General features: G+C 41.6%; 1 protein-coding gene across 1 annotated transcript; it reads left to right on the forward strand.

The window, feature by feature from the left end:
* Positions 1 to 3,730: 3,730 nt before the first annotated feature.
* LOC111543579 (neuroblastoma breakpoint family member 6-like protein) lies at positions 3,731 to 14,466 on the forward strand. Its single transcript, XM_023213550.1, has 5 exons — positions 3,731 to 3,908; positions 6,182 to 6,284; positions 8,944 to 9,179; positions 13,481 to 13,532; positions 14,421 to 14,466. The coding sequence occupies exons 1-5, from the start codon at positions 3,731 to 3,733 to the stop codon at positions 14,464 to 14,466; spliced, it is 615 nt and encodes a 204-aa protein (XP_023069318.1).
* The last annotated feature ends 655 nt before the right edge of the window (positions 14,467 to 15,121 follow it).

Genomic DNA, 15,121 nt, shown 5'->3' on the forward strand with positions numbered 1-15,121 from the left:
CCTGTACTCAGCCACCTGCAGCAGTGCTATCTGGCTCTAGAGAGCCATAGCATTCCAGGAGAGGAGAGAAGGCTGCACAAAGACCTAGTGTTTGTGTCCCCCCATCTTGACAGACAGACATAGCATGCAGGGACAAAGTGAAAGAGAAGAGTAGGCAGAGACAATGTGAATCTGTTCACCACATATTGTAAATGCATTTAAAAGTATTGTTAACTCATATTTGCAGGTAACACTAATTATGAAGTTGTTGGACTGAGGACTTTATTTATTTGTGACTCTCACCATCTTCAAAGTCTGCAATGAAGAGTTTCTTCCTCATTGAATCACTAGCATGTTTTGGATCTCCCTGACTTGCTAGATTGCTGACCTCTGACCTCTAGACCCAGACTTTAAAGGCCCATGTGATTATATTAGTCAACCTGGATTATCTCCCCATTTTAAGGTTAATGTAATTGTATCTGCAAAAATCCCTTTGCCATACAATGTAACATAATTATGTAATTAGCAACCATAAGAAAGCTGAAGTGACTTTTAAACCAACCCAATTGTCCCATGGAACCGATGTTTACGGTTTCTTTTGAATAAACAGAAATTGACCCCCTCAGTCTTGAAATTTGAGAAAGTTATATTTGTATTATCTGAGTTCCTTTCTCAGGAAACCAACCATGGGCCTTCCAGATAGTAGCAAAGAACTGAAATTTACCAGAGTACCGCATCTGCACAACAAGATGTCAGACCCCTCACCCCATCATAAATGCCTAAGTGGTCACCTGCTTCCTGTTGACCAATTCCTCTTTCTTACCTCTCCCTAATTCCTGTTTTTCTGCATGTAGTTACATTTCTTCCCTGCTATCTAAATCCCAACTTTTGTTGGTCAGGAAGATGGATTTGAGACTGATCCTCCATCTCCTAAGTTGCAGTACCTGACGAAAGCCTTCTTCCCTGGCAATACTAGTTGGATTCAGTGATTGGCTTTCTGTGCAGTGAACAGCAAGACTTAAATCAAACCTCTGGTGTTTCAGTAACAACTATCCTAATACCAGACAAAATAAACAAGAGACTTTAAGACAAAAAAGTTATCAAAGACAATGAGGATATTTTGTAATGATACAAGGGTTAGTCAATCAGGAAGAGAGTGCAATAAATACCTACACATCTAACAGAGCCTCAAAACACAGGAAGCAAAAACTGAGAGAATTGAATGGAGAAATAGACAATTTAACAATGGTAGATGGAGACTTTAATACCACAACTTTCAATAACAGATAGAGTAACTACGCAGAAGACCAATAAAGAAATAAAAGATTTAAACAACATAACCTACCAGACATCTGTAGAATACTCCACTCAACAAAAACAGAATACACTTCCTCTCAAGTATACATGGGACGTTCTATAGAATAGAGCATATGCTAGCCCTTAAAATAAATCTTAGTACATTTAAAAGGACTAAAATCATATAGTTTCTGATATATCTCACAAACTAATACTGTCACGCACTATAGTTTCAGGTTAGCATGTAGAGTATGCAGTTTGTTGGTCCTGCTTCCTTCTGTCATGAATGTGGAGGTGACCATGGTTACACATGTGTAGGCCAGTAGCCCAGGAAAGTCAGGCAGCTGAAGGGAAAGGACAGATATTCCATAAGAGTCTCCCTATATCAGTCTCACAAAGCCAAGGAGGAATTGATACATAGGAAATGAAGAGGTACATCAGGGGATCACTTCTCTTCTGTCTATATATGCCTGTCTTTAAAACCTGTTTCTATCCCACTAAACCCCATTGCACAGGAATGCCGTTGATCACCACCAACCACCACAGACTCGTGACCTTGATTTTTACCATGATCTGTCTGAGAATATATCCTCAGGCCAATGGCTTTGGCTCAATGCAGATCTTTAGTGTTCCATAAAAACTGCTTCAAACATATACTAACAGTTTATAAGTCATTCCAAATTAGGTGGCCACTACATGTATTTAAAGAGATGTACATAAATTATTTCAGTGATTATGACAAATTGGAAAAAAACCTGTGGAGTTAGAATGAAAATCATAAGTGACAAGCACAAAATATGTATATAGAGATCATAACACAAAGCAACCCACACATAGGGGAGTGGGGTTAGGAGTTATGAATATAAAACTTGTCCTCAAGTTAAGTGAAAATCCAACATGGGCCAGGTGTGGTGGCTTACACCTGTAATTCCAATACTTTTGGAGGCCAAGGTGTGAGAATAACTTGGGCCCAGGAGTTTGAGACCAGCCTGGGCAACATAGTGAGACCCCATCTACACACACACACACACACACACACACAATAGCTGAGGGTGGTGACGTGCCTGTAGTCCAGGCTATTCAGGAGGCTGAGGCAGGAGGATCCCTTGAGCCTGGGAGTTTGAGGCTGCAGTGAGCTGTGATCACGCCATCACACTCCAGGTTGAGCAGCAGAGCTAGACCCTGTCTATAAACAAACAAACAAACAAACAAAAAACTAACATGCTTCTCCAGTGGGAGAAAAGATGCCAGCATAACATTGGTTTGCGGCAAAAAGTATATTAAGACATTGACCAAAATCCTTTTATTATTTATTTTGTTTTTATTCTTTGAGACAGGGTCTCACTTTGTCATCCAGCATGGAGTACAGTAGCGTGATCTTGGTTCACTGCAGCAGCAAACTCCTGGACCCAAGTGATCATCCCACCTCAGTCTCCTGAATAGCTGGGACTGTAGGCATGTGCCACTATGCCTGGCTAATTTTTAATGATTTTTTGTAGAGGCAGGGTTTCACCATGCTGCCCAGGTTGGTCTCAAACTCCTGAACTCAAGTGATCCAACCACCTTGGTCTTTCAAAGTGCTGGGATTACAGGTGTGAGCCACTGCACCTGGCCTCTAAATCCATATACATCAATTATTCACACACGGAGAAGAATATTCAGAAAATTTTTCTTATAATATTAAAATGATGTGGAAAATGGGAGCACCAAAGAAGAACGTCAAGACTATCTAGAAGTTTTAAAGTTTTCATTAGGAAGAAAATGACTTCATGTCAGTCCTCAGGAGAATGATAGAACTTAGGGAACTATGTATTTCTTGATGTTTTCTATGCATTTGCAATAATAAACAATGAAAATATGGTTAAATTTTAGAATGACGCCTGTGGTATTGTCACAAGGGTATACAAATACTGAGAATGACTGCTGAGGGAGTGGTCTCCATTGGTGGTGTCCTTCAGAAGAGACCTTGTGTTTCCACATGGCCTAGACACCTGGAAGGCAGAGATCCTAACATTCCATGACACCCCCACCTTCTAATTCTGTTATTGTGACTCCAGACTGTTACCTGGCACTGGCTCTTACCTTTGGCATTCCTATCAGAGCCTGAACCACAGACAGTACCTTAGACTCTAAGCTCAGGCACCTTGTGCCTTGTTTTTGTGGCTGAGGATTCTCAGAGTTGTGGGATGCTGACAAAGTTTATCCCAAAAGTAAGTTATGAATCAGATCTGCTTTCTTTTGACTCATTTAAATCTTTGTTTAATGTAAAGAAACTTTATTGAGGCATAATTTACATACTATGAAATTTACCCATCATAATTGTACAGTTCAATAAATTTAGTCATTTACCCAAGTAGTGCAACCATTACCATAATCCATGCATTTGTTTTTAATGTATTATTTGTTTGGGTGTATTCTCCCTAGGCTCTGATTCTACTCCTCCACAAGCTTCAGCATGGCCGTATCTCCCACCACTTGTTTTGGTCCAAAGGCAGAAACGAGCATCCTAGAAACCAATCAGTACTTGCGCTCTGAACTGGAAAAATGCAAACAGAACTTCCGAGACCTCAAAGAGAAATTCCTGGCATCCAAAGCTACTGCCTACTCCCTGGCCAATCGCCTGCAGAAATACAGTAGGTCCCATAGGGGCATGGTCACCAAAGTGATAAATGATTGTTCATTTTCCTCTGTGAAATGAAACACTGCAGAATTTATTCTCTATCAAAATTAATTTTATCCTAACTGCACTCCCAGAAAGGTAGAAGTGGGCATTTTACTCTCAATTTACCGAGGACAGAGAAACTGAGGCATAAAGGTGTAAAGTTTGCAGGACGAGTGTAGTGAGGAATAGAGACTAAAATCTTGGTTTAGGCATGAAACTGAATTTCCTCTCTCAGCAATGAGTATCACCTTCTACAAACATGTAACATCACTGTTGGTTAAAACAGCTCAGGATTCAATTTAAACTTTTTTAAGAGCACCCATTTGCAAAGCACTGCACCAACAGCACCAGGGGTGAAAGAGGTAATAGTATATACCTTATCTGCCTTGAAGGAACTTAAAACTACCTATTCTCAACTGAGTCACAGATATGTGGAGATGTGAACTTCAGTAGCAGACATGGAGAAAAGTCTTTATGATACCTGGCTCAATATTCTCTTTTCACAAAAGTTCAAATAAGTCATTCCTCATGCTCTGATTAGATTAAGGGTATTTCCAGAAAATCAGAGACTTTGTAATACCCTTTCGGTCGCTCTCTGAGTATCAGCTTTAGAGACAGCAAGCAACTGCAGGTGGACGTTCAGGAACAGAGCTATGAGACATATGGCCAAAATGAGAATAAGGCCAAGTGGAACAGACCGCCATTCTCAGTCGAAGGCCAGGCCAGGTTAGGGGCTGGCCCTTTCCTCTCCACAGTCAGCTCTCACATTTGTAAATCCACTGTAAAACCCCAAACCTGTTACTAATAGTCAGGGAAGGGGGAAGCTGTAATGACAAGGAAACATGGGAACAAGTGTATGAGAGGAACAGGGATATTAGAAGAGGATTCTGGTTAACATTAAATTGAGTTTTCTTTCCAATTTCTACAATCATTTTAAAATAAATCATTGCGTGGGTGGTGGCTAAAAGTTGCTGTCTAACTTACTGTGATAGAAAAGTAAAGCCAAAAGCCCACTTACTAAAGAAGGGAAAAGATGAGCTTTGGTGTGTGGAAAAACTAGTTTAAAAAAAATCAAAACAACAACTTCATGTCCTATAATTGTAGGACAAAATTTTCTCAAGCTAGAGAAGAAGAAAGACATTACCTAAGACATTAGTATGACGGTATCATAGTGCAGTGATTAAAGAGCATATGCCCTAGGGCCAAATTTCCTGGGTTCAAATCTAACTTATCGTCACTGTGCCTCAGTTTCCTCATCTGTAATGGTAATAGAGTAGTAACTACCTCTTTGGATAGTGGTGATGATCACATGATGATAATTCTTAAAAACCTACTGCAACAGTACCATGACAAACACTGTGTGTTGGTTCTCCCTTTAAAACACCACCTATTAGTATTTGGGCATATATCATTTGGATCGTTCTCCTCCATAAGCAGTTTTACACAGTTGTATACAGATAAATGTTTAAATCTTTGAAATATTTTGGGATTATTGACACTCTTGAAACAGGAGAACTATCAGTCCTATAGTTCTTAGTATCTTCCCAAACACACAGGAAGTCATTATTTCATGCCCTCATGTTCATGTTTTACTTAAGAGGCTGTAAGGCTTGGTAAATTGGCCTTAAGATTTGAAGCCATGGCCGGGCGCATTGGCACACTTACTGTAATCCCAGCAATTTGGGAAGCCCAGATGGGTGGATCATTTGAGGTCAGGAGTTTGAGACCAGCCTGGCCAGCATGGTGAAGCCCTGTCTCTACTGAAAATACAAAAACTAGCTGGGTGTGGTGGTGCACACTTGTAATCTCAGCTACTTGGAGGCTGAGACAGGAGAATAACCCAGGATTCACAGGTTGCAGTGAGCCGAGATCGTGCCATTACACTCCAGCCTGGACAACAAAGTGAGATTCCATCTCAAGGAAAAAAAAAAAAAAGAAAGAAAGAAAGAAAGAAAGAAAAAGAGAGATTTTGAGTCAAACCTCAGGGGATGTGAATTCTGACTGTCTCTTTCCAGTTGAATCATCTTGTCAAGTTACTTTATCGACCTGTGGGCTTTTCTTTCCTCGTCTCTAAAATGGGGAGTAGTTGAGAGACTGAGGAATAAAGATATGGAAATCGCAGTATAAAGCCTGGTACTGGGCATACTTTTATCCTTGAGATAGACCCTGCCTCCCGCCCTGCAGACAGTGACCACAGCAGCACATCCAGCCTTCCATGATGCAGGCATGTCTGTCTTTTCTCAGAATGCGAAGAGTGCAAAGACCTTATAAAATCTGTGCTGGAGGAGGAGCTGCAGTTTCAGGAGAGGGAGCTGGCCGAATTGCCGAGCCCAGCTGCAAGGCTCCGGTAAGGAGGTATCTCTGTGGGAAGTGTATAAATCCTGTTTGAAGTGGGGCAGCCCAGGCTGGTAGAACAAAGAGAAAATTTGTGCAAGTAGAAGGGCAGAAATGTATGAGGCAGGCACAGAACTAGACTAAGACACAATGAGGCTATGGTCCAGTTAGGTGTCTAGGATTTTCCGTTAAATAGCATATTAGTAAAATGGAGACAGCTGCCTGCGTTGGAATACTAGCAATGTGGCTTCTATCTGTGTGTCCTTGGTCAAATTTACTTCACTTTTCTGCATGTCATCAACCTAGGCTACCTCATTTATAAAATGGAAATACTGACAGTATCTACCTTAGAGGGTTATGAAGATTAAATGCACAACTGCAAGTAGTTAGAACCATCTCTAACACATAGAAAACTCTGAACAACTATTTTCTGTAATTATTATATTTGTTCCCATTTATAGATGTGGTGATTGTCATTAACTTTCTGTAAAAGATATTTTCAAACTTTCCAAAGTGCCTTTCATGATAAGAATGTTTCTCCTCCAAACCTTTTAAAAAAGTGTTATACTAGGTGGAGTATTAACTGGTAGGGCTATGGGATAGATAGATGATTGAGCAGCTGTTATGTGGAAAATGAATTATTTGCTCAGGACCAGCACTGACTATCTTTAGAGGGGTTCACACATAAGGTAGGTTGTAGCATTCGAAACTTCTTTTAATCCTTTGTTGAAATGAAATCATAGAAGCTCAAATGTGTAAAACTCACCAAAGCAGAGATATTTGATTGAAGGGGGGATAGGTCTGGAGCCCCTGCTTCTCCCCAGTATGTGTCTTTACTTCCCCTGACACTTTCTAGTAACTCTAAGGAATAGAGTTTGAAAGAGGACCTGTGGATAACTACTTAGAAGAGTATCAGGGAGAAAACTCGAGCATGAGATGGGGTAGATGACTGCAAATGTTCAGTCCAGCTCTGGGACTACATGGTTCTAAACATTAACTGAATAACTACTTGCATTGTACATACTACCGGGTGCTATAAGTTGGGTCATAGGTGGCACTGTCTTTAGACTCACAGAGCTCACACTCCACATTGGAACCCGTGTGTATTAGTCCATTCTCACACTGCTATAAACACGTATCTGAGACTGGGTGATTTATAAAGAAAAGAGGTTTAATCGGCTCAGGGTTCTGTGGGCTGTACAGGCTTCTGCTTCTGGGCAGGCCTCAGAAAACTTACAATCATTGTGGAAGTCGAAGGCGAAGCAGGCCTGCTTCACATGACCAGAAGAGGAGAGAGAGAGAGAGAGAGCAAAGAGCGAGGTACTACACTTTCAAACAACCAGACCTCATGAGAACTCACTATCACAAGAACAGCAAGGGGGAAATCCGCCCTCATGATCCAGTCACCTTCCAGCAGGTCTCTCCCCCATCACTGGGGATTACAATCCAACATAAGACTTGGGTGGGGACACAGAGCCAAACCATATCACCATGAGAAATATTTAAACAATAATTAGAAAACAATGAAATCCCACATAGAATAATGAAATTACTACTCAGAACTTTACTTTTTTTCTTTTTTTTAGATGGAGTCTTACCCTGTTGCCCAGGCTAGAGTGCAGTGGTATGATCTTAGCTCCCTGCAACCTCCACCTCCCAGGTTCAAGCGATCCTCCTACGTCAGCCTCCCAAGGAGCTGAGAGTACAGGCGCACACCACCAGGCCGGCTAATTTTTGTATTTTTAGTAGAGATGGGGTTTCACCATGTTGACCAGGCTGGTCTCAAAACTCCTGACCTCAGGTGAACTGCCACCTTGGCCTCCCAAAGTACTGGTATTACAGGCATGAGGCGCTGCACCTGGCCAGAACTTTAGTTTTAACAGCCTTCTTACTGATTATGGCCTATCTTCATGTCATTCAAAAGAATACTGCCCTTCTTGACTTTTTCGGTGATTTTTCTTTTTAATTTTCAATTCATACCAGAGATACCTGCCCAACACTTTTGATCCTGGCTTGCTTTTTTCCTGTTTTTTTTGTTTGTTTGTTTGTTTTGTTTTGCCAGCTGCTGCATAATGCTTGATGTATATCATACGAAAATGTACTTGGACTAAAGTGGGGAACCCATGGGGCATCTTTTTAATGCAAAGTTAGTAAAATAACAGACAAACCCAGAACCCAAGGCTGTTTCTTCATTTCGTCTGCCACAGGCAAGTCACACAACTTGTACAAGAATTGATCTTGGGCCGGGTGCAGTGGCTCATGCCTGTAGTCCCAGCACTTTGGGAGGCCAAGGTGCACGGATCACTTGAGGTCAGGAGTTCGAGATGAGCCTGGCCAACATGACAAAACCCCATTTCCACAAAAAATATATAAATTTTCCTGACATAGCGATGGGCACCTGTAGTCCCAGCTTCTTGGAAGGCTGAGGCAAGAGAATTGCTCGAACTTGGGAGGTGGAGGCGGAGGCAGAGGTTGCAGTGAGTGAGTCAAGATCGTGTCACTGCACTCCAGCCTGGGCGACAGAGTGAGATTGTCTCAAAAAATAAAAATAAAAAGAAGAATTCAACTTGGGAGTTCCTTACAGGGATTCTAAGAGATCTCTCCTCTGAAACTTCTATAATCTATTATTCACTACATTCCCTCTTACATTTTACTCCTCTCTCCCACCTTAGGATACATGATCCCTTAATTCAGGCTCAGGCTAAAGAACTGACCCACTTACGACAGAAGATACAGGAAGGGAGAGGTGTCTGCTACCTTTTCACCCAGCATGTGAAAAACACAGTCAAGTCTTTTGAGGGCCTTCTCAGGAACACTGGCATTGCCTACTACCAGAGACAGAGATTCTGTGAGCAAATGGTACAAGGAAGCCAGCTGACAGAGATCCTTGTCAGAAAACTGGCCACAGGTAAGTTGGCTACAGGCTCTGAAGACCCTTAGCTCCTCCCAAGTGCCCCAAAGTGAGGAGAAAAAATGCAAAGTTATTTCCATTGTAGATTTTATTTTAGTTTTGACTATGGTCCTTAATCTGCATTCTATTGTTTTCTCTTTAGAGCACTCAGGTAATCACTTTTAATGTTCTTTTAAGAGTTCTTAGTTTTGTTTTTTATTTTGAGACGGAGTCTTGCTCTCTCACCCAAGCTGGAGTTCAGTGACACAATCTTGGCTGACTGTGATCTGTGCCTCCTGGGCTCAAGCAATCCTCCTACCTCAGCCTCCCAAGTAGCTGGGACTACAAGTGTGTACCACCACGCCTGGCTAATTTTTGTATATTTTGTAGAGACAGAGTTTCTCCATGTTGCCCAGGCTGGTCTTGAACTACTGAGCTCAAGTGATCCACCTGTTTTGGCCTTCTAAAGTGCTGGGATTACAGGTGTGAGCCACTGTGCCTGGCTTGAGAGTTCTTAGTTTCAATCAGTAAGAGAGATAGAGTATAGTGGATTACTTCATCTTGATGAGCATAAGAACTCACCTTCATTTCTGGAAGATATTTTCACTGGGCATAGGATTCTAGTTGACAGTTTTTGTTTTTAAAAAGTGTTTGAAAAGTGATATTCCACTGTCTTCTGGCTTACATTGTTTCCAACAAGAAGTCTGCCGTAATTCTTATTTTTGTTCCTCTGTACATAATATGTCATTTTTCACTGGCTGCTCTTGAGATTTTCTATTTATCACTGGTGTTAAGCAGTTTGATTATGATAAGACCTTGTATAGTTTTATCTTTTATGTATTGTTTTACTTTATTTAGTTTTTTGCATCTGCATGTTTATAGTTCTGATGAAATTTGAATAATAATGACATATATGTCTTATATATGGCATATACAATATATTATATATGGCATATACATATCAAATATATATAATATATATTCTTTCTGTCTATTCTCTCCTTCAAAGACTCCAGTTATATTTGTATTAGCTGCTTTGAAATTTTACCACAGTTGACTAATGGTCTGTTCATTTTTTGTTGTATCTTTTTTTCTCTCTTTATTTCTTTCTATTTCCATGTCTTGGAATTGATTAATCTTTCCTCAGCAGCATCTAATCTGCTGTTAATCCTGTCCAGTGTATTTTCATCTCAGACTTTATTTTTCATCTAAATTTTATTTATGTCTTTTTAAAACTCTTCTATGTAACTCCTCATCATTTCATATTTTCCGCTATCTTCTTTATTTTATTTTATTCTATTTTTTGAGACAGAGTCTCGCTCTGTTGCCCAGGCTGAAGTGCAGTGGTGAGATTTTGGCTCAAGTGATTCCTATGCCTCAGCCTCCTGAGTAGCTGGGATTACAGGCACTTGCCTCTATGCCCAGCTAATTTTTGTAATTTTTATAGACATGTGGTTTTACCACATTGGCCAGGCTGGTCTCAAACTCCTGACCTCAGGTGACACACCCACCTTGGCCTCACAAAGTGCTAGTATTACAAGCATGAGCCACCACACCTGGCCTAGCTCCTTTTTTTTTTTTTTTTTTTTTTGAGACAGAGTCTCGCTCTGTCACCCAGGCTGGAGTGCAGTGGCCAGATCTCAGCTCACTGCAAGCTCTGCCTCCTGGGTTCACGCCATTCTCCTGCCTCAGCCTCCTGAGTAGCTGCAACTACAGGCGCCCACCACCTCGCCCGGCTAGTTTTTATTTTTGTATTTTTTTAGTAGAGACGGGGTTTCACCGTGTTAGCCAGGATGATCTCAATCTCCTGACCTCGTGATCCGCCCGTCTCGGCCTCCCAAAGTGCTGGGATTACAGGTTTGAGCCATCACGCCCGGCCCAGCTTCTTTAATACAAGGAATATAGTTATATTTGTTTCAATGTCCTTGTCTACAGATTCTGTCATCTGTGTCCTTTCTATTGGTTTTTAATTCTCACCTGATGTGTCCTTTCTAAGTCAGTTTAAGTAGATTGACTTTTTTCCCTTCTCATCATGGATTATGGTTTTCTGTCTCTCTGCATTCCTAACATTATTTGATTTGGTGTTAGACGTTGCAAATTGTAATCTATTGAATGCTGGATTTTTTGCATTTTGTGTTAAAATTCTTTTGACTTTGTTTTAGTATACAATAAAGTTACTTAAAAACAATTTGCCTCTTTTCAAGCCGGCTTTTAAAATTTTTTAGGCAGGATAAGCACAGCTATTAGTCAATGGCTATGTTTTTCCCACTATGGAGGCAATATGACTTTTAAGAAAATAGACCTTATTTTTTAGAGTAGTTTCAGATTCACAGCAAAATTGAGCAGGGAGTACAAAAAGTTCCCATATACCCCCTGCCTCCACACATGCATGGCTTCCTAGACTATCAACATCTCTCTCCAGAATGGTACATTTGTTACAGTTGATGAACTTACATCGATGTGTCATTATCACACAAAGTCCATAGTTTACACTGGGGGCAACACTCTTTTGAAGATTCTAAGCCAGTGATCTCCCACAGATTTGGCACCAGGGACTGGTTGCATGAAAGACAATTTTTCTACAGACAAGGTGGGGGTGGGATGGTAGGGGTTGGGAGTTGGGTGGTTTCAGTAGGAAACTGTTCCACCTCAGATCATCAGGCACTAGTTAGAGTTTCATAAGGAGCGTGAAGCCTAGATCCCTGGCATGTACAGTTCACAATAGGGCTTGTGCTCCAATGCTCATCTAATGCTATCGCTGATCTGACAGGAGGCAGAGTTCAGGCAGTAATGTTTTCTTGCTGGCTGCTCACCTTCTGCTGTGCGGCCCCATTCCTAACAGGCCATGGACCAGTGCTGGGGATTGGGGACCCTTGTTCTAACCAATGCTCCCTCTATTAAAAGGGATTTTCACTGTAGTTGATGGAAACACCAAGTGTTGCAAGCTCTGTGTGAGCTACAGATACTATTCCTTTTGGGAAGTTCTTTTCCCTGCTTTGCATAATTTCCTCAAATACATGTACTAATGAGTACTTAGCTGAAGATTGAAGACAGATATCCAAGGCATTCTGTCTGTGCAGCAATCTGTTCTCTAGTCTGTCCTGTGGTGTCTACCCACCCTGACTTCTTCTAACTTACTACCAGGCTCTGCCTGGATCCTCCCTCCCTGCTCTGCAGTTGACAATCTCAGGCAGGAAACTGGAGCAATCACAGGGCTCATCTCTTTTATTTTCTCTCTCTCAGGGATCACTGTACTGTACTGCACTATATCCAATGTTGAAGCTACAGTTTAAAATACTTTTTCCAGTTTCTTAGTTGTTTAAGGTGGAGGACAAATCTGGTCCCTATTACTCCAACTTGGCCAGAAGCTGAAGTCTCCGTTCAACCTTTGTGGTCAGAAAGAACAGTATGACAGAAGGCAGCTTGTTAGAATGGGAAGACCCCTGGGCTAAGAATCAGAATTGCCTAGGCTCTAGTCTCAGCACTGTATTTACTAACTTTGTGCAAGTGATTGATCCTTCTTGAATTTCTGTTTCCTCATTTGTAAAATGGGTCAAATCATAATTCCACGGCTGCTGTACAGATCGGTTGAAGTAGTATCTTAATGTTCATTGGTGTATTTCTCTTTCAGGGTTATTTACTTATTCATTTATTTTCAGGTCCCAATAAATTGTCCAAATCTTTTGGGGTTAGTTTAAGCACTGGATATAGTAGAAGCTGATGTTAGAAAAGTTGATTTATACTGGAATATTTTTCATAGAATCACCCCCAATTCTCACTAACAAACTGAGAAAAAAAAACACACACACACAAGAATTACCCCCAAGAATGTCTGAGGAAGCACAACAGGGACAGACTTGAAGGCACCTGGGCAGTCCTCTGGTTTTGGAGTAGAGGTAGGACAGGGCTATTTGTCCTCTCAGAGACTGGAGCAGGTTCTGTGTGTGAGTAGCAATGGGACAGTCATGGTTTGGCAACCAGCGTTTGGCAGGAAGGAAGGTTACAACTGGAGAAGTCCAAAGGGCAGCCAGGCAAGTATTCTTTGAGCTGGGGAACAAAAGACTTTTGCTCTGCTTCAGGCAGCTGATGTCATGGTGAGGATTCACCACATCAGGAACACCCTGTCCAGTGGACTCAGGCAAGCCCACCAGGCCACTTCTCTAAAGACACAACCTGAGGTCTCCTGCAATAATTCTTGCAGAGCATTCTGAACACACTGATAAAGTGTTATGTCCCTGATCATACAGGCCCCATGTGTGCAATGTGTGAAATGGGACCTGCTTAATTTCTGACCAGCTCTTTCTAATTTTGGTTTGCAGAATATCACAATGGTAAGAAAAATGAAGACAGGCAAAAGCTACTGGCTCCCAGGTAACTCTGAATGATGAAGGGGCTGATAATGGACTGACCAAATCTAGAGAGGATTCCAGAAGCAAGGACTCAAATCTAAAGAGAATTCCAGAAGCAAGGACTCAAATCTAGAGAGGATTCCAGAAGCAAGGACTCAAATCTAAAGAGAATTCCAGAAGCAAGGGCTCAAATCTAGAGAGGGTTCCAGAAGCAAGGGCTCAAGAGGTTAAAGGTCCCAGATCTGGGAAAAGCAGACACTGCTGAGTGTTCCTCTTTTTGTTGACTGATTATACAATGTGTCCTTTTAAAAACGGTTCTCTGCTCTCTTTGCAGTTCTTGTATTGGTTCCTATTTCCTAGTAATTTCTCACGCTTAGTTAACTAGTCAGTCTTACCAAAAAGTAAACTAACCAGGGATCCCTGGTTTCTGTATCTTTAAATCCTATATGGTTGCAAACCAAAGTGAGATGCCTATCTGGTTTCTGCACAGTTGTCCTAAATTATGTTGGCAGATATTTTGTAGCCAGAAAATTACCTTGAAAAATAAATTGAAACCATACCAAGTATTTAGAGCTAGGGATCTAAAATCTGCAAAAGCCCTGGGATGTTATGTTGTCTCAAGAGCCAGTATTCAATGGACCACTCCACATCATACTAAATAAAATCTGAACACAGCATTTTGAATCCAATAGTATGGGTCTCTGTGTCCTGTGTGCCCTGAGTGTATTTTAGAGTAGTTGTTGAGTCTGCTGCCTTACCTGTGTGTTATGAGGTCAATGCACTGATCACTTGCTGTTTTCACTTCTATACTAACTCTCGGCCCACTACACTCCCAGTCAAAAGTGGATTGTATACTTCCTCTTTGATATGATGGTCCCTTTGGTCTTGGTGCCTCTTCCATGAGCTTCAGATCAGAACTAGCTATGAAGCTGTGGTTCCAGGCTGCCTTGGTTTAATTCCTTGTCTTGCCTACTCCACCAGGCTCAGGAGGGAGGCCCAGGAGGAAGAAATGGATGAAGTCCTGGAGGACTCACTAGATGAACAGTATTTGACTCATTCCAGCCGCCAAGACTCCCACCAGCTTCCCAGCAGCAATGTCGTCCCCTTTGATGCACAGGAAGACCCCTCTGCTCTGGATATAGCCAGTGAGTGCTCCTTTGATAAGAAAAATAAAGCTCCATCAATCTCTCAGTAGCTCCTACATTCTACATGCTCAACACCTCTGTCTAAACTGAGAGATGTTATTCTCTGCAGGCAGGCCCTGAAGATTCACTTTAAAAAAGTGATTAGGCTGATCACAGCTCTGGGATCAAGTCTTAAGTACAGGTCCCTGGTGTGGGTCAGGTAATTTGTTCTGTTCCTGTCCTTACCTCAGTTCCTCTGGCCCGGACTGGCATCTGCAAGTTGGTATACTCAAAGCAGGCCAGAATGGAGAGTGAAGAGATTATGGCAGACTCTCTGCCACTGCTGCATCCGTTTAACAGATCTCCTTCTTTAAAATGGGACATCTTATCTTTCCTGAAATATATACATTTTTTGAGACAGGGTCCCTTGTTCTGTCACCCAAGTTAGAGTGCAGTGGCATGATCTCAGCTCACCACAACCTACAAC

This window comes from Piliocolobus tephrosceles, chromosome 1 (assembly GCF_002776525.5).
Source record: "Piliocolobus tephrosceles isolate RC106 chromosome 1, ASM277652v3, whole genome shotgun sequence".
NCBI classification, from domain to species: Eukaryota; Metazoa; Chordata; class Mammalia; order Primates; family Cercopithecidae; genus Piliocolobus; species Piliocolobus tephrosceles.